Genomic DNA, 22,754 nt, shown 5'->3' on the forward strand with positions numbered 1-22,754 from the left:
TATTTTAAAATAAAAAGAGGATTTTGAGCTATAATACAATTTACCATTAATATAGAGTTGGCTAGCTTGTTCCGATTCTTCTGTTTATGAATCTCTTGTACATTTATCTTCATCATACAGGCAACACATAATTCTGTGTGTTTGGGTGAGGAAATTAGCTCATTTCCATTTTGGCAGCAATACCAGGGTTACTATGTGAAACAAGAAAACAGTTTGTTTGGAGCAGAGTTCTTCTTTATCAAAACTGGTGGATAATTAAACTCTTTCAATTAATAATGTGTTTTGATGAACTTAGGGCCCTTTCACACCTTTGTGCATATTTATTTGTGTTTTTTTTAGTGTGTTGCCTGAAACAGCTCAATCACTTTGAACAGACTTTAATGATTCTCTGAACATGAAAAAATATATCTGCACTATTTATGGCCAACATAGCATACCAAAATGCATGGTACATTCACATCTGTGTGTTGTGGCGTGCTGGGAGACAGGTGTGTTTCTTTACAATGTATATGTCCATTATGGTTACATTCATACTAAATGGCAACATACTTAGAACATGTGTTGTTGTTGGTTGAATTACCACTAATCATAATAGGCTCTAATGCACATAAGAATGCTTGTGCATAGGTGTGAATAGGCCCTTAAAGTAAACAACAGCTCTAGCTTTGAAACAGTGCAGAGAATCTACTTAAAGTGCATGTAAACCCCATTCATGTAATCTGACCTGGGCACATATATCTGTAGTGTTTACTCATCTCTCCCCAAACCACTATGTCCCCTGTCTTTCTGCTGCTCCATTCCTCTGTTATCAGCATGATAACCTCTGACAAGCTCTCTGACACACAAGATAAAAGCATCTGTAAATTTGTGTCGGGGAGGTAACTTAGAGGCAGATAAGCAGAGCGCTTGTCTATTCACAGCACAGCTCTGCAAGTTTCTTCGTTCCTCTGCCTACGTGGAGGGGGGTGTGTGCCTTTCCTCCAATCAGCTCGCACACAGTGTATGCCCAGACTCCCCTAAAACTTAAAAAGAGTAAACACAGTTGATTGATAATAAATGGCTTCAGCCAAACACTAACCATGAGTGAAAGAAAAGTTATTGTGTTACCATTCATATTCTCTGAAAAATTGCCAAGAAATCATAAATTTTGCCAGGGTATGTAAACTTATGAGCACAACTATATATATATATATATATATATATATATATATATATATATATATATATATATAGTTGACACAATTTCAGCAGGCTTCACTTTATTAAAATACATTATACATTCTTGTTGATATTTTTTTGTATTCTTGTATTCCCTTACATTTTATTAACCAATTATTATTATTTTTTTTTTTTTTTTAGGCGAGAAACAAGTGGAGTTTTGCTGTCATTTAGCAAGAGGGAGTCTTGACCCAAATGAACCTCCCACTTATGAATATGTAAAATTTGTTGTAGATTTTAAGTTTTTTACCCATGGTAAGTATTTTTTAAATGCCTTTAAAACTTTGCTATATTTCATGAAAATATTGGTTAGAATGTATTTACTTTTAAAAGGGGTATTTCAATTTTTAACAAACCAGTCCCTAACCTCATCAGTTCAGAGGCAACACCCTTAGACCTGTTTCAGTCGATTGTCCTTAAAGCCTTAAAGTGACTTAGAAGCTAATTTTTTTTTTTGTAAAGGGGCAGTCTGTAAAAAATAATAATAATACTTGTATATCTGCTGGTAACCTACACCAGCCTTTGGAATCTGACTGTGCCAATGCTTATTTATATTCTGCTAGAATATAGCTTTCCCTAAAGTGTAACTCCAGACAATTTTTTTTTGCTTTGGATAGAGTAGGGAAAGGTTCAAAGTAAGATTTTTCCTGCTTTCTGTATCCTCATCGAGGAGATTTTCCTCATTCAGAAACACTAAAGGAAATAGATTTTTTTTTTTTTTTTTTTTTTAGAAATGAAGGGAAATAACATTTGTCACTAGAACCTTTGTCATGATAGGAAAATATCCAATCTTCCAATCACGACAATGATAATCCTTCATCTTTCCATTGTCCAAAACTAGAAAGAAATAACTTTTTTTTAGCAAACAACAAGTGTTTCTTTTGGTCTTTAGATTGGGCATTCTGATCTTGCTGTTTTAAAATGAGGCTTAACAAGTTAACTGAATAGATTTTTGTACGTTAATGGATTTATTGCGAAATCAAAAATTTTCCTCCTGCCCTGCAATTCACCTGATCCACTTGTGTGATACAATCATACAATATTCTAATGCAATTATTAGATGTATTACGTTTGCAGTAACATCTAATGTGCAGTCTTCCTCAGGCTGCCACCCCAGCAATACTTGCTGGTATCTGCATTGCTTAAGGTCTGATAAAGTGTGGGTCTACCATCACACAGAGGAGCAATTCTAGCCCTACATTCAAAATTCACATGGTCTAGCCTGTGCGCTCTGTTTGGTCAGCTAGTTTATCCATCCAATAGGAAAGATTATAATTGAATTTTTTTCTTTATAACTGCTATGTACCCATTCAATGCACCCTATTGAATGGAGGAACTAAGAGCCTTTCAATTGGACCATCCATACAATAGTACTTCTGATCCATAAAATAATCATCCAATCTACTTTTAACCCATGTTCTACACACCTTTAAGACTGGAAAACATTCTCCAAGTTCCTTGTGTACATCATTTCCAACATCATTATGTACTGGTGACTCGCTCCACCAACATTTGAGCATAATTGCAGTAAACAAAATATGTGACAGCAGCTTTGTAACCTTTCTCAAAATGTTCTGGATTGTTATTCTTACAGTCAACTTTATGCAGCGATAACAAGCTCTTATATTATCTATACACATTAAATTTGTTAATTAGATGCTGAGTATTGTAACCATGACTAATGTCACTATTCCTAATGTCATTGTGACTAATTCTACCATTGTGCTAATTTGACAAGAGTGGAAAACAGCTCATTATAAGAACACGACTGCGTAGCTGCTTTGTTAGAGGGCTTCTTTAGTCCTTCATCCCTTTCGGGTTCATGGAGTTGAGTTGGTAATTGTAGTAGATTACCAACAGACAGGGAAACAACATCTGTTTATTGCATTGCTAGCACCACTATTCCATTTGTATACATTTTGATTGATGTAATATGTAAAACATGTATTTGCACTAAATTTATTTATAGTACAGTTTTTATGATATGTTACATCCAATGCTGAATACTGAAGTTCCCACAAAGTAAACAATCACTTACACTGAGCAATTAAAAGTGAGTGTTATGTAGCACCATTCATATTCTTATAGTAAATAAAAGCCATTATCCGAGTGAATCAAAGGCTGCATTTTTAATGTCAACCTGTGTCTGTTGGATGCATACATATTCTTTATCAGCATCATGGCTCTAGTAATGAGCCCTTAGACAGCAAAAAATCTCAACTGCTGTTTCTAAGCTGTCTTGTACACCAGTCCAACAGGCAACCAGTACAACAGGCCATGTTTTGGGAATTCCTCTTAAATATTTCTCTTAAATAGATAAAATAGCTGTCCAAAATTCCAAGCCATCGACTCTCATTTAAAGCGCCTGTGCAAGATAAAGGAAAACCTGCAAACGTGGCCTGTTGGGGGTACTTGAGGACAGGGTTGAGAACCACTATTGTACACCATGCACCGACAGTTGTATTAAATTGTTTGTGTACAGTGTTATGTGTGTAGGCACAATGGGGTACATTTACTAAAACTGGTGCTCTGAGAATCTGCTGCAACTATGCATGGTAGCCAATCAGCTTCTAACCTCAACTAAGCTTTGGCAATAAAACCTGGAAGCTGATTGGTTTCTATTCAGAGTTGCGCCAGATTTTGCACTCCCCAGCTTTAGTAAATAACCCCCAATATGTGTTCACCGTGATTAGATCATGCTATATTATATGTGCACCTGACCTGCTGACAGCAGAAGCACTGTACTCTGAACAGAATGAAAGATCTAATCTTAACTTTTGCTGATGTGGGACCTGTCCAATCTTGTTACAGTGCCTACATCTTCATATAATGGTTTTGAGTCAGCTGTTGCAAGGGCATTTCGGTCAGCCAGTGAAGAACAGATATGTCTTGTAGCCACAGTGCGGCTTGTCACTCCACAATTTCTCAAGGTGAGTGCAGTCACTTTTTAACAATATGGATTTAATTACTACTTCCTATAGCTAATCAATATCATACACAGGTTACTCTTATAAACAATTGTGCTGCCTTTATCCATTGATTTTGTTTTTATAAACTGCTGGGCAGACATGTGTCTCTAATCATCTATGAACCAAGCTGCATTTCATTCTTACCTATAGTTTTAATTGGTCTAAAGTCCTGATCATAGTGGCATGCAGTAATGTAAGGTGTTACTAAACCCAGGACCCTGCATTCACTATATCTGATCTCCCACAATACACAGAATATGGAAATGCAATTATTTTAGTAAATATAAACTGCTAAATACCTTTTCTAGTCAGCAGTATATAGCAGTCTTGTGACTTCTATGAGTGCCTGGTTAAAGCTTGTAGGAGAAGTTTTAATTCTACTCTGACTGTCCTATGGGGCTGCAGGACCCCTGACCCTTTGTCTGGACAGTGTTGATTGGCCCTGTGCGATTTACATGCACCCTTACAAAAAAAAACTCTCTAGCAATACTCACCAAACTGAGCATGTGCAGAGTGCCCCCAAGGCTCTGTACTATCAGCAGATGGACTGGGGACAGAATCAAACAGCCTTTTTACAAAATGCACAAGATTAACCCCTTAGGTCCCACAGTGAGTATAACAAGCATGCTGTACTGCACATACAGAATTATTTTACTGTTGTGGGTTTAGTAACACTTTAAGCCACAGTGTTGATGCATAATCTACACCTTCATCCCTAAAATCTAAATAGAAAAGTTACAACGGATTCCTGCAACTATCACTATGAGACCTCAAGCCCTATAGTCACATAGTAATAACTATATAATTTTTGCTTTATGTGTGCAGGAACTGTGCAATATTGAGGAGCCTTGTGAAGAATTCACATCAAGACACAGTTTAGAATGGAAATTCCTATTCTTGGACCACAGGTAAATGGTCCTTTTTTATACTTGTACTTACAAGTTATGTTTGCATAAGAAATTTGTTTGAAAATTTAGCAAATATAAATTGCATTCTTATAACACCAGTGGTGGCAGAGTGGACCACCCCTACCAGAGCCATGTGCCATAGGTTTAAGGCTCTTGCCTGTATGATAGGTGCTGTTAATAATGAAAAAATGTAATGGGATCCTGGTTCATATTATAAATAAAATGTCATATTTTAATAACCTAGAATTGAATAGATTTTAGTACTATCCATCTAGTAATATCCATTCAGATATAAGTTCATTTTCAAAGATTAAAACCAAATATTAATCTCCTAGTGCTGTACATCTACAGACACTGGTGGGAATGCTGGAATTACATACAGCAGGCTGCCTGTAATTTGACGTCAAGCTGTATGCTGTCATGTGGGAGAGGCAGTGTGCCAATTACAGGTGTAGGGTGGAGGATTCTGGGAAAGCTGAGTACTGTTGCTATTATTGTAAGAAATTAAATTGGATCCAGATTGAAAAAAGGTAAGTTTTAAAGCCCTATTCCACTGTGTATATTTTTATTGCTGCCAGAGGCCTCGTTGGGGAGATTTTGTCCCAATTCCAGTCCCAGTGACCATGTTGTCACCCTAAAAAGTAAGAAAAAATCTTCAAATTTTGCTGTGCTGCTAGCATGGAAAAGGTCAGTGATTTTAAACTGGATTTTGTTAACCACTTTGCTACTGGGTTACTTGTTTAAGCATCAGTGGAGGTACCTTTTTTCCCATAATAACTCTTACAGGAGAGAATTTCCCTTCCTAGGGGGGAGATTTCCTCTCACTTCCTGTTGTCTCCTTCCGTTTGTAAGTAGGAGTCGTTTGTAAGTCAGATGTTTGTAACTAGGGGACCGCCTGTACTTGGTAATGACCATTTGTATTTTATTTTGGAAGGAGTCACTGTACATGCCACTGGATTTATTGCTTGTGTTTTTCTTATGCCACTTTTGGCTTAATCAAGGGATTCCTATATGGCTCCAAAATGTCACATTTGTTTATTGTGATAAAATAAGAGCTCTTTATTGGTTAAAAAAAATTTCTCTACATAATTGGGACACAGATAGCAGTTAACAGCTTTGGTAAAGAAAGTGTATAGTAAAAGTACCACACCATAGGTCTTTAGAGTCCAAATCAATATTCTTTTCATTAACAAACAGGATGATAAAACAACCAATGCTTTTCTGGGGTTAAAAACAGTACCCCTTTAGTAGGGCTTTAAAAGCTGCATATACAAAGATAACTGGACTATTCTGGCTAAAATGAGAATCACGATTTTTTTGCTTAGAAGATAGATCACGATTCTCTCACAATTTTCCTGGCGTAACATCATCTTTCACATTAAAACAAATAAAATTGGGCTAACTTTACTGTTTCGTTTTTTTTTTATTCATTGAAGTGTATTTTTTCCCAAAAAATTGCTATTGAAAGACCACTGGGCAAATACAGTGTGACATAAAATATTGCAGCAATTGACATTTTATTCCCTAGGGTCTCTGCTAAAATATATATAATGTTTGGGGGTTCCAAGTAATTTTCTAGCAAAAATATTAATTTTAACTTAAGAAACAAGTGTCAGAAAAAGATTTAGACTTTAAGTGGTTAAACTTCCTGCATTTACACGTTGTTAAAAACTTGGCAGACTGCCTGGATTTTTTCTTTACACACAGAAGTGTATCCCTTTGATCTAAGAAGGAAGAGTTGGTTACAATGTTTTGTGTTAAAAACTTGGCAGACTGCCCGGATGTTTTCTTTTGACAGCTGGGTGAGCAGATAAGTCTCTCCACTTGTTATATGAAAGAATCGGCAAACTCTGCAATAGAGATTGTCAGGGGGGTTGGATCTAGATCACGATTTTTTTAACGATTAATTGTGCAGCTCTAACTGGACTCTGTGCTCGTTAAGAAAAAAAGTATGCAGATTGTTCTACATTTGAGGCAAACAATGTGCTTACAGATGCTGTGTTCTGTAAATTTAAAACAACCAGTGAACTTTCTTTTTTAATGAGTCTAGTCCTCTTTTATATGCAGCATTTCAAGCCCTGATGAAGAGGATGAAATATTGTGAATGTCTTATGCTGTTAAATCCTATTTATGAATGAAGGAATATTGATTTTTGACTTTAATGACTATTGGTGTAGCACTATCATTATCTCCTTTTTTTACCATAGTTTTCCCATCCAGGCTGCTATTGCATGGACTTGATATACTGTATAAGAGCCATTTAAACTGAGCCTTCAAGTGCCATTGACTAGATACAATCAATAAATATTACTAATCTTAGTCTAATTACCTGACATTCAGCACCTTGTCTCCATTCTATTTGACGAGCAAGTAGAGGTTGACAGAGTTTCTAATCTGCTCCAATGAAAAAAATGTATTTTTATTGCTAATTGTGGCCCTGTTGGATTTTTTTCCCTCACTACCCTTTTGTTCCTGGGACAGATGGTAAGGGGAAACCTCTTAAATTATACCACAGAGCTAACTAACAGAAGGTGTACACCTAAAGCATATCAGGAAAACTGGGATGATGTGGCGATCATCTGTGATTCCACCTATTTCCAAAGAGCCTTATAGATATAAACGTTGCAACTTTGAAAATTAATAATATTAACGTTGTGCTGATCTCTTTTTTTTCATGTAAGATAGTTTCAGCATGAAACTATTCTTTAACCGTTTCATTGCCAAGAATGCAGAAAAACTAGCTAAACTAAATATAAGATCTTGGAATTCCCCTAGAGCCCTGACGTGCCTAACTTTTGATTGTACTAGAGTTGTTCCTGGGTAACAGCCCCATCCACTATTTTAGCTGTTCTTGGCTATGTACGAGTTGTTGGCTTATTTCAAGGTTTCCTCCTCATCATTTTCATACCTCTTAATTTTATGAGGGACATAAGGGAGTTGACTATGTAGGTCAGTCAGTCTTCTACTACAAAGCCATGCTGTTGTCATAAATGCAGTCTGCAGTTTAGCATTGTCCTACTGAAATATGCAAGGCCTTCTCCGAAAAAGACATTGTCTGGATGGGATTTCAGCATTGATGATACCTTTACAGATGTGCAAACTGCCCATTCCATACACACTAATGCACTCCCATACCATCAGAGATGCAGGCTTTTGAGTGTTGATAACAAGCTGGAAGGTCCCTCTCCTCTATAGTTTGGAGGACCTGGTGCCCATGGTTGCCAAAAAAGAATGTAACATTTCCATTTGTCTGATCACAGAACAGTTTTACACTTTGCAACAGACCATTTTAAATGAGCTTTGGCTCAAAGAATAGGGCAGCGTATTCCTGAGCCCATGCAGTGACGTACATCACAGAATCATGCCTGTTTTAATGCAGTGCCGTCTGAGGACCCAAGGATCACAGGCATCCAATATTGCATTTCAGCCCTGTCCCTTGTGCACAGAGATTTTTCCAAATTTTCTGAATCTTTTGATGATATTATGTATTGTAGATGATGATATTTTTTTTACAGATTGGTGAACCTCTGCCCATGTTTACTTCTGAGACACTCCCACTCTCTAAGATGCTCTTTTTATACCCAATCATGTTACATACCTATTGCTAATTAACTTAATTAGTTGCAAAATGTTCTTCCAGCACTTCCCTGTTAGTACCATTTACTTTGCAAACCTTTTGCTGCCCTGTCCCAACTTTTTTGAGATGTGTTGTTGCCATCAATTTCAAAATGACCTTTTTTATTGTACATTTGTGTAAACTTTTGATATGTTTTCTATTTTCTATTGTGAATAAAATAAAAAATGGGTCATGAGATTTGCAAATCATTGCATTCTATTTTTATGTAGATTTTACATGGCGTCCAAATATTTTTGGAATTAGGGTTGTATAGGTCCACATTAACAAAGACATTAAAATTTTTTTTAATAAACATAACATAAAACTGAGCTATGATATTTCTTAGAGCTTTTTGGAATGCACAAATTGGTATGGAATCATTAGTACTATTAGGTGTTGCAATCTGTATTATGAATGCGAATGAAGAAACCTGTATATACATGTATCATTAGCTAATGTAACTTATTAACCGCTTGCTGACCAGCCGCCACAGTTTTACTGCGGCAGAATGGCACAGCTGGGCGAAACGGTGTTACCTTACGTCGCTTTGCCTTTTGGCAACTAGGGGCCCGCAGCGTGTGCCCGAAGCCAAAGCGAGTGCCCGGCGGGTGCGATGACCGCCGGGCTCCCGCGATCGCTCGTGACAGAGCGAGAACCGGGATCTGTGTGTGTAAACACACAGATCCCGATTCTTTCAAGGGAGTAGAGACAGATTGTGTGTTCATACTATGTATGAACACCGATCGCTCTCTCCTCTTAGACAGTCCCATCCCCCCTACAGTTAGAACACACCTAGGGAACACAGTTAACCCCTTGATCACCCCTAGTGCTAACCCCCTTCCCTGCCAGTGACATTTATACAGTAATCAGTGCATTTTTATAGCACTGATCGCTGTATAATTGTCAACAGTCCCAAAAATGTGTCAAAAGTGTCCAATTTGTCCGCCGCAATATCGCAGTCCTGATAAAAATCACAGATCTCCACCATTACTAGTAAAAAAAATAATAATAAAAATGCCATAAATCTATCCCCTATTCTGTAGATGCTATAACTTTTGCGCAAACCAATCAATATACGCTTATTGCGATTTTTTTACCAAAAATATGTAGAAGAATACATAAACTGAGGAAAATTTTGGTTTTTTTTGATAAAAAATGTGGGATATTTATTATTACAAAAACTAAAAGATAATGGGTATTATTTACGAACAGCAAATCCACTTTGCACTACAAGTGCACTTGGAAGTTGTTTTTTATTTTCCTTGCATGTCCCCCTCAAATCTACAATGACTGCACTTCCAAGTGCACTTTCAGTGCACTTTCAAGTGCACTTGTAGTGCAAAGTGGATTTGCCTTTCGTAAAAAACCCATTGTGTTTTTTTCAAAATTGTCACTCTTTTTTTGTTTATAGCGCAAAAAAAAAAACCGCAGAGGCAATCAAATACCACCAAAAGAAAGCTCTATTTGTGGGAAAAAAAAGGACATCAATTTTGTTTGGGTACAGCGTTGCACGATGAGCAATTGTCAGTTAAAGCGACGCTGTGCCCTATCTCAAAAAATTGCCTGGTCATTGAGCAGCCAAATCTTCCGGGGGTGAAGTGGTTAAGGACCACTGCCAAAATCAGATCATACTGTAACCTGGAAAAATGTACCTGTTAGTGATTTTCTGGCCAGTTGTTTGTAAATTGGATTTAATATGGAAAGTGTGATTCTGGCACATGCAATCCCCTTTAGATGCTCTTCTTCAATAACCTATAGCAGCCAAACAGAATCCTCTTTCATTGCCCTGTCATAGTCTGAAAACTTGTTGGTTTCTATGAATTGCCATTATTCCTCTTAGAATGAACCTAATTCTGTTTGGTTCTGCAGTATGAACCACCAGTATACCTTTTTTACATTTTCATTGCATTCCTAAACTTTATCTGAAATCAGTATATTGTGCATTTTCAAATGTGCTCCTAAACTGGTAGTATGTGAGACATAATCCTCCTGTAGATTAAATTACTGATTAGTTGATGGGTTTAGTCTTTGGTTTGGGATTAGCATAGGGATTAAATCTTCTGAGATTTCCCTGAATAAACCAGATATGTAGCTGTGATTTGTTTTTGTCAATTTATTTTTTTCTTTCATCAATTTTAACTGGTCCATGTGGTGGACTTCACAGTAGACAGAAATATTTATCTTGGTCACAGTTTACCATACATATTGATTCTTCCTAAACTGTCTCTTTTTTTTATAAATTTATAAAGATACAGGTTTGCTTGCTTGTCTGTACTTCTCCTATGGATCCCAGGAGTGCAATTCGTTTTGCACTCCCGTGACCCATTTTCATCAGAGAGCGGTCTAAAGTCCATGACCACGGAATCGGGATCCGACCAGGTGCCTGGACTGACACCCGGCTCAGCCTCTCAGCGAGCCGCTGAGAGCCTGAGATGGCTAATTTTCCCCCTCCACAGCTCAGCGCTCCAATGAGCGAGGAGGGAGAAGAGCAGAGAGCTGTGATTGACAGTCTGCAGCTCTATGCTCAAGGAGCTCTGAAAAGCAAGTGATCGGCGATATCTGATCGCTCGGTTCTCAGTGCAGAGTCGCTGGGGGACAGATGAAGCATCGGATCGATGCTACATTCACCTAGGTAAGTATGACTGGGGAAAAAAATCCTTTACTTCTCTTTTAAGACCAGCTCTCTTTTGGGGTGCAGAGAGAAAAACTGGCTTAGACAGATTTTGCAAAAGTGTCTCTCATGCATTCTAAAAGTGGTGAAGCATGAGCCAAATTCAAGTATAAGTTCTAGACAATTACATAAATTTGGCTCATTCTTCACCACATTTAGAATGCATGAGAGACACTTTCACAAAATCTGCCTGCATTAGTCTTTATGAACTCCAGGGAGTGATTTTACATTTTGACCAGCAGCAAAGCTATACTGCGTATCTCGCCCCATCATGTATTTTGAGCTTGGCTTCAGTAAGCAGAAACCATAGCTTCTCCATTTGACCAGATTTTGTTGGTCTTGTACTTATAAGAACACTGATATGCATTACATGACAGGAATGAGTTCTATTACCAGTAGATTCAGGATATGTATATGTGCTATGATGTCCATAAAGAAGAAGAGAGGCAGTATTTGTTAAATGATGGCCAATTTTAAATGTGTTGCCCTACAAGAAAAATGGAACTATACAAATAGACCATTTGGACCACACTGGAATGGAGATGTTAAAGTGATTGTGAGCACACCTACCTTCACACCTACTGTAATCCGTCTTTGAAACTGTTCGACTTCACTTGAAATCGCATGATTTCAAAGCCGCATGTCACTATGTGACTTGGCTGAAATCTGTGTAACTTCATGCACAGATGTCTATAAAAGTCGCACCTGAAATCGCCAAAAATAGTTCAAATTGGTCAGCCCCGCAAAGTCGGCATCGCACTGATTTAATCAGTTCCATTGCTGACAATAAGGTGCGACTTGTCATGCGACTTGGACCTGCCAAATCGCATGGCAACTCAACACTGATATGAATGGGGGCTCAAGGTTCAAACTGTATTTTATTAAAATAACAAACATGCCATACTTACCTGCTCTGTGCAATGGTTTTGCACAGAATAGCCCTGATCGTCCTTTTCTGGCTGGCTCTCCTGGCTTCTCCCTCTTGCTGACTGCCCCAGGCTGCTTGCTATGGGGGGCACTTGTGTGGGGTTGATCCCGCACGGGCTCGGTCCCTCCTCCTGCTCTCTGGCTGTGATTGACAATAACAGAAGCCAATGGCTGCCGCTGCTGTCTCTGAGCTTATGAGGAGGGAGAGAGCAGAGAGAGCCTCTGCTCAAGTGCACAGCGCTGGATCGAGATTTGGCTAAGTATGAGGTGTGTGTGGGGGGGGGGGGGTGCACACAGAAGGTTTTTTACCTTAATGCAGAGAATGCATTAAGGTGAAAAAAAACTTCAGCCTTTGAGGTGAAAAAACACCTGGCAGTGACCAGCCCCCCAGCCCCCCCGTTTTACCTGCCTGAGCCCCTTCATCTCCTCGGCGGGGCCGCACTGTCTCTCTCTCAACGGGGTCCCGGTTCTTGATTGGATAGATTGATAGCAGCGCAGCCATTGGCTCCCGCTGCTGTCAATCAAATCCAATGACACGGGCGCCGGGGGCAGGGCTGAGTCTGGCATTCATGTCCGTGGACGCAAATGCTGGACTCAGGAACACGCCCGCAAGGTAACCCCCTCGGTAGAGCGCTTCTCCTAGGGCAGGGATATGCAATTAGCGGACCTCCAGCTGTTGCAAAACTACAAGTCCCATCATGCCTCTGCCTCTGGGTGTCATGCTTGTGGCTGTCAGAGTCTTGCTATGCCTCATGGGACTTGTAGTTCTGCAACAGCTGGAGGTCCGCTAATTGCATATCCCTGTCCTAGGGGGTTATCTGATACGAGGAGGAGCCTCGAGAGCCGCCGGGGGACCCCAGAAGAGGATGATCGGGGCCACTCTGTACAAAAGGAGCTGCACAGTGGAAGTAAGTATGAAATGCTGGTTATTTAAAAAAAAAACAAAAAAAAAAACGATCTAGCACAATCACTTTAAGGTAGATAGTTTGTTAACACAGCACATGCCTGAGTATCATTGCAGTCATTTTTAAATGAACATTTTTGTGTTCACTGTAATATCAAACGTTATAGCCATGGCACCCAACCTACGGCCCAGGAGCAGCATGCGGCCCTTTAATACTTATTGTGCTTATGTTTATGTTTACTCATACCAGTGATAGAAAAATACTCTTTAGAATAGGTTCTAGAATGACTTGGTTTATTTTTTTAATACAATCCTTTTTCTCTTGTTATGTTTCTTTATTTGGATGTTTTATAATAGATCTTGTTGAAAGAAGTGAAATCAAATGTGGCAAAAGGAATTTTTAAGGGAGCTTTTTTTCCACCCTATTTCTTTTTTTCTTTTGATTTCCTTTTTGTACGCCTGTGTTTGAGGATGCATTGCTGTTTTTTTCTGGTAATTATACTTGCATTCGTTTAGTAAGTCATGTTTGAGAATGTTTTTTTTTTTTTTTTAAATAAATTCTTTATTTTCTTTCACAAAGGTAATAAAACATTTTCACAAATACATCAGTTCAACACAACCTTCCTTCTCTCTTTTTCCTCTTCCCCAATCAAACTCCTAATCTTCAACTTATTCTACCTATTCATACTTTCATCATAATCTTATTTATAACAACCCAACCTTTGTGCGATTTTTCCTTAACCCAAATCCACTCCGGTTATCTTAAAAAAAAAAAACAAACAAAAAAAAAAAACTATAGAGTAGAGCTAGAAAAAGTAAAAGAAAGGAAAATGAGAAGCGAGAAAGAAGAGAGAAACCCCCCCCCCCCCGGAATCTCGTTTATTACTATGGGCTTTAGGGATTCTGTTCCCTATATAACATATAAGGAGCCCATATTTCCCGATATTTCTCATCTTGCTCAGCATTAACGTAAGATTTTCCATTTGTTGAATTTCTGTTATCCTCATAAACCATTGTGCCTTAGTTGGTGCTACATTAGTTTTCCATGTTTGAGAATGGTTAATAGAATGGTACTGAAGAAAATGCAATATGGTATGTACCGTATACATGTATCATGTATGTATCATGTGATACTGCAAAGAATGCATACCTCAGTGCTCTTTTGTAAAAACAAAAAAACAGCTTTAAAATCTAATAAAAATTTTATCAAAAAAAGGAGCTGTAGGGAGCACCAATGTCAGAGCACCGATTTGTAAAGGAGCAGTATTAGCTGTGATCTCTTGCAGTCTCATGTAAAAAAAAAATTCCGTTTGTGTCTCTTGACAGTCCCCAGTCTGTGAATATCTTCCAATGCGTATCTCCAGTCTCCAACAACTTGTACAGCATGTTCTCAGTCTTTGACCATCTCCTGTTACATGTCTACAGTCTTTGACAGCTTTCTGTAACAGCATTTCATTCACTGAATATTATGTGCAGTTTATTTCTGAAGTCAGGCACCCTATATTATGAGAGCTGACTGCCACTGTTTTATAGTTTTGTAAGCAAGCTAATGTCACATTTTGAAACCTTCAGTAGGAACATCAAAGAACTCTATGAAAATGAATCAATACTTCCTGAACTTTTCATCTTAAAATCAGTGCTTTTGAAAAAGACATCATGCTGTTTTATGAATATGACAACTCTATCCCGATTCCTAAACCCCGTTCCCAACTAATGCCGCGTACACACGGTCGGAATATCCATCAACAAATGTTCGATGTGAGCTTGTTGTCGGAAATTCCGACCGTGTGTAGGCTCCATCAGACATTTGTTGTCGGAATTTCCGACAACAAAAATTTGAGAGCTGGTTCTCAAATTTTCCGACAACAAAATCCGTTATCGGAAATTCCGATCGTGTGTACACAATTCCAATGCACAAAATTACATGCATGCTCGAAATCAAGCAGAAGAAAAAATTTGAGAGCTGGTTCTCAAATTTTCCGACAACAAAATCCGTTATTGGAAATTCCGATCGTGTGTACACAATTCCAATGCACAAAATTCCATGCATGCTCGGAATCAAGCAGAAGAGTGCCACTGGCTATTGAACTTAATTTTTCTCGGCTCGTCGTACGTGTTGTACGTCACCGCGTTCTTGACGTTCGGAATTTCCGACAACATTTGTGTGACCGCGTGTATGCAAGACAAGTTTGAGCCAACATCTGTCGGAAATAAATCCAGGATTTTGTTGTCAGAATGTCCGATCGTGTGTATGCGGCATTAGTCTATTGCCCATATCGCTACCCGACTAACCTAACTGGTATACAGAACTTGCCAGCATTACAGTGAACCGACAGGTGTTGTTGGCTCTGTATAGCTCTGAACTCAGCACACTACAGTGGTAAAACTAGAATTTGTTATGGCAAAGGCAGCCCACCAATGTCTCTGCCATTTACAGGTTCCTCACCCAGATAGTGCAGCTAAATGCCAGAAGTGTCCTAGGACTAGATATGAGTGAGCTCAGAACTGCTGTCAGTTACATGCAAGGTTAAGGGTGGTTTCTGTATTTTCGATTACAGAACAGATGGTATAAGTGGTATTATCTTCATTAGAGTAAAAAATGTCCCACTACATGTTCCTTTCCACCCTCCTTAACGCTTACCTGAGCCCTCACTGGATCCAGTGTTGTGCTAATCTGCAGCAGCATTAGTCTCTCTTCCTCTTTTCACAGGACAGTTTGAGAGCACCAGGAGCCATTGGCTCCTGATATTGTCAATCAAAGAGGAGGGGGTGGGGCTTAACCATGCTGTGTGTGTGTCTGTAGATGCTCACGGCCTGGCTTGGGAGCGCGCCTGCACGTATGCCCCCATAGCAAGTGGCTTGCTATGGGAGTACGCGCAGGAGAGGAGGAGCGGACATTGGTGGCAGGGGACCCCAGAAGAGGAAGTAAGGCAGAAAGGGGCCTTTATTAAAAATGTCTTCTTCTTCCTCCTCTGGGCTTCTTCCTCTGGTCTTCTTCTTCCTCCAGTTTTCTTCTTCTCCGCTTCTTTTTTCTCCTGTTTTCTTTGTCCGGTGTTCTTCTTCCTCCGCCGCCGCTTTCTCCTCCGATGCTGCATCCCGCAAGGGATGTCAGGAAGAGGCCATTGTCCCCATCAACATGGGGGCAAGGTGCTTTGGGCTGTGGGTGCGAGCCTCCCCTACCCCAAAGCACCCACTCCCCCATGTTGGGGGCATGCAGTCTGGTATGATTCAGGAGGGGGGATGTCCCCTCCCTTTCCTGACCTGCCGGTCTACATGCTCATATAAGGGTCTGGTATGGATTACGCCTTTTTTTTTTTTTTTACATTTTGGCATGGGGGGTCCCCTTCGAATCCTTACTAGACCCAATGTTAAAAATGCGGTACTTGCGTTTTGGATGCAGGTCCATTGAAGTCTATTACATGCAAAACGCTGCATTTTGCGTGAAATAAAGTCCCTGACCTTTTCCAAAAACGCAAAGGCACAAAAATGTATTGATTTGAACGTGTTCCATAGATACCCATGTTAAAAACTTTCCCTGCATTTCTGCAAAATGCATAAAAAAATGCATTAGTGTGACTAAGCCTGAAGAAGGAATGTTCTGCCTCTCCAGTCTAAGCATTGAAAGCGTGATTCCTGCAGCTTTTACAGCAGTGTTGGCAGAAAGCTGACTCAGAATGACCCCTCAAAGATTGTTGTTTATTCAAAATATATTCCAAACAGGGAGTATTCAGGTCAAAAACTGGAAGTTTGGAACAAACAAGACAGAGAAAACCAAACTACAGGGCAAAGTAGGGACAAAATTCTAAACGGCAAATGATGAAGCAAACAATGCTGAATAGCAAGTCACAATGTATGTGTAACATAACAAAACATTTCTCCAAGGCTGGGTTCACACTATATTCACATGCCGCTCACAGCAGGGGTCTGGTGTGTCCCTGTTCGCCGTTTCAGCCCGAATTTTTGGCTGAATTCGGACCCGAAACAGACCGAAAGAAGCACAAATTCGCACCGGAGCTGCAGCAGAGATATGTGAACCGGCTCCATAGAGAGCCGGTCAAAATCTCCTGCTATTGCGAATCGGATGCAGGGATCCGCATCTGAATTGCAATAGTGTAAACCCAGCTTTACTTGGTGGTTTACCCAGTCATATGTAAAATCTTGAAAGACTCAATGTTGTGCAGATTTCAGCTTTAAATGCTGCCATTCCTTGTAACTAAGAACCACTGTAGCATTTAACTTTTTAGTTACTGTTTTTTGGCATTCAGCTCCAACAGGGCGGTATGTGCCTTTCCTTCATTGACTAAGAGGATATATCTCACCAAATGTTGTTAACTTTCACACCAGCAATAAATAAGTATTGCTGCTCAGTGATTTTAGAAAAACTCATACTGGAAGACATTAATGGATGGATTCAAGTCTGGAGACAACAACAAAAGTTGGTCCCTGGTGGGTCCATTATATAATATTTATTTAAAATTCAGTTGGTTTATTCATTACAAATAGTAGTGGTACTATTACACTGTACTTGTTTTATATATATATATATATATATATATATATATATATATATATATATATATCTCAAAAAGTTTTTGCACAAACCTTGTATTACAATACATTGTATAGTACAACAGACATTGCATTGTTATACAGATCAATCAGGCAATCTTCATACTTTTGCGCTACAGTGGAGTGCATTGGGGTATTTTAATTTTATTCCATCGAGAACATGCTATATGTATGTAGGGGAATGCAGCATAGCTCATATTGACATGCATGTGTAACGCCTGTCATTGCACAAAAACATGCAGAAAAAATGCCTATAAGAAGCATCAAAAAGTTCAAAATTGCATGCATTCTCTGTAATGCAAAGTGTGCATCTAGTCTGACTTTGAGCTGCAGATTAAAGTGGATGTAAACCCAATGTCATCCTTTCTAAACTACTGCCATAGGGGTTATCTATAAGGATATACATGCCTCCTGCATGTATCTTTACCTTTCAAATGTCTCCCTTCTGTCTGTTATTAGACCCAAAAAACTGCAGATTCTGTGGGTGGGTCTGTTGTCTGGAGCTCGGTGGGTGGAGTCGTGATGTCAGTAGACTCCCCGCCCACCTCTACACTCCCCTGTGTATTTCTAACACTGAACTTCTGCTATGATCTCTAACATCCAGTGAAAAGACAGGAAAGTAGCCACATGACTTCAGCATGCCAAATCATGCTGAGGTGTGGAACAGCCAATCCTTGCAGAGCTGCTGAAGAAAGGAGTGGGGGAGGGAATTAAAAAATACTGCATGTGTCTTAGGCTGAAGCACGAGATGTAAATCACCTGTCACTCACAGCAAGGGGGAGGATTTGACAAAGTTTTTCTCAGTTTGTCAAGAATTATCTCACTGAACAATAAAAGAGGATTGCTCAGAGATGGATTAACTCTGTGTGGCAAGACTGGGCTCAAATGATAGGAAATCTTATACTCTACAGTATGATATAAAAAAAAATATTTTTTTTTTTCGGGTTTACATCCACTTTAAAGAAAGTGATTTTATTTTCCCGGGGTGAAATATTTTTCTAGCTTTAAGAAGAATAGCCTTCATTTGTAAAGCACTGCACATCGTCATTCTTTTTAGTAAAAGCAGGTCAATGGTTCCTGGTAAAGTAGGACATTTTATGCTGGGCTATACAAAAAGCAGTTTTTACAGTAGTTTGAACACTGCCTTTTATAGTCTGTAAGTGTCAGCTGCAGCCTTTACTAACAAATGTCATTTATCTTTGCAGGGCCCCACCTATAATTGGCTACTTACCCTTCGAAGTGCTGGGAACGTCAGGTTATGATTACTATCATGCAGATGACCTGGAGCTGCTAGCGAGGTGCCATGTTCACTGTGAGTTACGTTTCCCTTACTCGTGGTAAAAACATTGATCTGCTTTTAATGCATATACATTTAAGAGCTTCATTTCACAGCAGAGATAAACATGAAGGTTGTTTTTACTCCTGTAACATGGTTCTGCTTTAGATTAGCTTTCTAAAAAAAAAAGGCTATGATTTTATATCAGGTGTTACAGTTTATCACCAGGACACTGAACCAAAGGCATTAAAGCCCTGTTTAGCTACGATTCACTGCTTTTATCATGACTGGGATTCAAAAAAGGATCAAGAAAAGCAAAACACTTGCCAGCCAGTGACCACTATCCCTTGGGACAAGGGAACTGTTGCCTACCACAGCTTGGGAGGATAAGGGGGATTCTTATGCCGCGTACACACGACCGGACTTTCCGGCAGAAAAGGTCCGACGTAATCATTCCATCGGACATTCCGATTGTGTGTGGGCTTCATCGGACCTTTTCTTTCGAAAATTCTGACGGACCTAGAAATAGATCATGTTTCAAATCTTTCTGACGGACTCAATCTATATCGAGAAAATCGTTCGTCTGTATGCTAGTCCGACGGACCAAAAATGACGCAAGGGCAGCTATTGGCTAATGGCTATTGAACTTCCTTTTTCTAGTCCTGTTGTACGTCATCGTGTTCTAAACGATCGGACTTTGGTGTGATCGTGTGTAGGCAAGTCTGTTTAGGCAGGACTCCGTCGGAAAGACCGTTAGAGTCTACTCTGATGGAAAGTCCGCTCGTGTGTACGTGGCATTAGTAGTGCTCTGGATCACTAATGCTTGATGGTGCTGGTTCTTAGCGTACTTCTTAGTGTTTGGAGGATAGGGGGAGATTCTAATTGCCACTGACCGGAGATGCTTTGGGGGATGGGATTTGTTTCATCCACTCATCAAGGTGATCCTCTTACTTGGGTTCTTAATTTGGCAGGTGTGTCAGTGGGAGGCACTCTGGCCAGACATGTTTCTTTTATATACATTTTTTTTTATAAGCAGATCTTGTCTTTCAAGAAATTAGATCACAGGCAAAAGAAGTTCTCATAGGACCTTAGCATATAGTCATCCTTATGGAATTCTTCAGATGAATGCCATTCACAGGCAATATTGCTTTGGTTATTGGTGAGATTAAAATCTGCTTGAACTGTGAATCTAGGTATACACCAGGTTTGCATCATCTGTATTTGAATGTGATTTCCTCACATGTGACCTAATTTTATAAAGAATGCTCGTTCTTGTGTTCAGTTTAGGTGCAGTAATCCATAGCAATCAATCAGAATCCATCCTGAATGGATCTATATCCACAGAATTAGTACTTAAAGCAGAGTTCCACCCATTTAAAAGTCAGCAGCTACAAAAAGTGTAGCTGCTGACTTTTAATAATCAGACACTCACCTGTCCCACAGTCCAGCAATGTGGGTGCACGAAGTCCCGCTCCTCACCTCCTCCTCTCCTCGGCGCTGGCATTCTAACTGTGGACGCCCTGCTGTGGCTTCACAGCGCGAGCCATGCTGTGAATGGCCGGGCAATCTTGTGGGACCTGTGACGTGTCCCAGAGGATTGCAGGAAGGGAGAGGTGATCTTCCTTCCAGCGCCAGGGGAGGGAGTGGGTGCCTGTAAAAACAGGGTACCTGCTCCCCCTCCCCCAACAAAATGACATGCCAAATGTGGCATGTCAGGGGGTTACCATCACTTAAAGCGGAAGTTCCATTTTTGGGTGGAACAACCCAAGGGGATGTTATTAATCCTATTGGCGCCGACACACATCGTCAAACAAGGCGCTATTTTAAAAGGAGTGTTGTGGATCTTTTTTCACATGTTTTTGCGTGTAGTTCAGCTCATTGAAATGAATAGGCTGCCTAAACGCAGGACGCAGGTCTCAATAATGTGAACCTAGCCTTAGCTTTTGTGAGATGAGGCCAAAAATGTCTTACCACACAGTTCCTTTAGTGTTTATTGGAACAGAGGGACAGATAATGGGATAAGAAAATGTATCTTGCCTCATCTATTATTAGTTAGGGCCATTTTACCATAAGCAACAGCACAGGTTGCTGAGGCCTTGTGGCTGCTGGTTTAGGCATATACTGTCAGGCGTAAAATATACTGTATTTAATCTGCCACTAGTCTATCATAATGTTTAGTCTGCCCAATTTCTCCTCTCTAATGCCGCGTACACACGGTCGGACTTTTCAGCTACAAAAGTCCGACAGCCCGTCCGACAGACTTTCGACAGACTTTCGATGGACTTTTGGTGGACTTTCAACAGACTTTCTAAGGACCGGACTTGCCTACACACGATCACACAAAAGTCCGACAGATTCGTACGTGATGACGTACACCAGACTAAAATAAGAAAGTTGATAGCCAGTAGCCAATAGCTGCCCTAGCGTGGGTTTTTGTCCGTTGGACTAGCATACAGACGAGCGGATTTCTGGGTCCGGCGCAGTTACGACGTAAAGATTTGAAGCATGTTCCAAATTTAAAATCTGTCAGATTTGCGACTGGAAAAGTCCGCTGAAGGTCCGGTGAAGCCCACACACGATCGGATTGTCCGCCGGATTTGGTCCGTCGGCGTCCATCAGACAAGTCCGGTCGAAAAGTCCGACCGTGTGTACGCGGCATTAGATATTTTCCACCTTGTTTGTCCCAGACCATTCTATATGCCTCCTGGTTAAACCTGCACATACCTTCCTAAATATGCTCAAAAGTTATCGAATCACATTCTTACTGTGGCCTGCTTATCCGTTTCAGCATCTTGAATGACCCATGCTCCTCCAAAAAAAAAAATGAAGGCTACAGAGTTCGCAGCCAATTACATTTATTACATCTTATTTTAATACAATTTTAGTTTCAGTGAAATCTGTATGTACCTTCTATCAGCCCCTCCGCCCACTCCCTCCCTAAGTATCTGAGAGTTTTGTTGGTTTAGCCTGTACTACTGCTCCACTTTAGGGCTCTACTCTTTGACGTATGACTTAGACCCCTTTCAGACTGAGGCGCTATACCGCTAAAAATAGCACCTGCAAAGCACCTCTCCTGTCACTCCAAAGTGTAAGCCCGAGGGCTTTCACACTGGAGCGGTGTGCTGGCAGGATGTCAAAAAAAGTCCTGCAAGCAGCTTCTTTGAAGCGCTTTAGGCCATCAAATCAATGGGCAGCGGCGCTTTGCCCTTTTTCAGCTGCTAGTGGGGGTTAAAAGTGCCCCGCTAGTGGCTGAAAAGCCGATACCCAGGCGTTGTGAGTGTGTAAGGGCTCATGCACACAGGACGTTTTTACAGCTGCTGTTAGGGGCGTTTGACTTTTTTTTAACTGCCTCTAAAAGCCCCTTATGTTAGCCTATGTGTCCATGCACATATAAACTGTCAGAGGTGTTTGGAGGCATAAGGGAGGGTTTAGGGGCAGTAGAAAAAAATGAAAAAACACCCAAAAAGCTAACGCCAAAAATTACGGGAAAACAAGCAATAACGCTAATGTAAAAATGCGGCTAAACCCAAAAAAAAGGGCATTTTTAGCGCTGGTGTTTTTTAAAAGGTCCTGTGTGCATGAGCCCTTAAAGTAGAACTATAGGCAAAACTTTTTTTCATTTAGGATAGAGTAAGGAAGGGTTATAATCCCTGTAAGGTTTATTTTTGCCATCTTTGTCACAAAGATTTACCTTCA

The 22,754-nt window shown here is 40.0% G+C and overlaps 1 protein-coding gene across 3 annotated transcripts in view; it reads left to right on the forward strand.

The window, feature by feature from the left end:
• The window catches only part of LOC141108071 (circadian locomoter output cycles protein kaput-like), a 235,251-nt gene that overhangs the window by 169,562 nt on the left and 42,935 nt on the right, over positions 1-22,754 (forward strand). For all 3 annotated transcript variants that reach the window (XM_073599292.1, XM_073599293.1, XM_073599291.1), the window contains exons 8-11: positions 1,360-1,473; positions 4,030-4,148; positions 5,013-5,095; positions 18,988-19,094. In XM_073599292.1, the coding sequence (XP_073455393.1) occupies positions 1,360-1,473; positions 4,030-4,148; positions 5,013-5,095; positions 18,988-19,094 (423 nt within the window). The remainder of the gene's footprint in view (positions 1-1,359; positions 1,474-4,029; positions 4,149-5,012; positions 5,096-18,987; positions 19,095-22,754) is intronic.

This window comes from Aquarana catesbeiana, linkage group LG09 (genome assembly GCF_042186555.1).
Source record: "Aquarana catesbeiana isolate 2022-GZ linkage group LG09, ASM4218655v1, whole genome shotgun sequence".
NCBI classification, from domain to species: domain Eukaryota; kingdom Metazoa; phylum Chordata; class Amphibia; order Anura; family Ranidae; genus Aquarana; species Aquarana catesbeiana.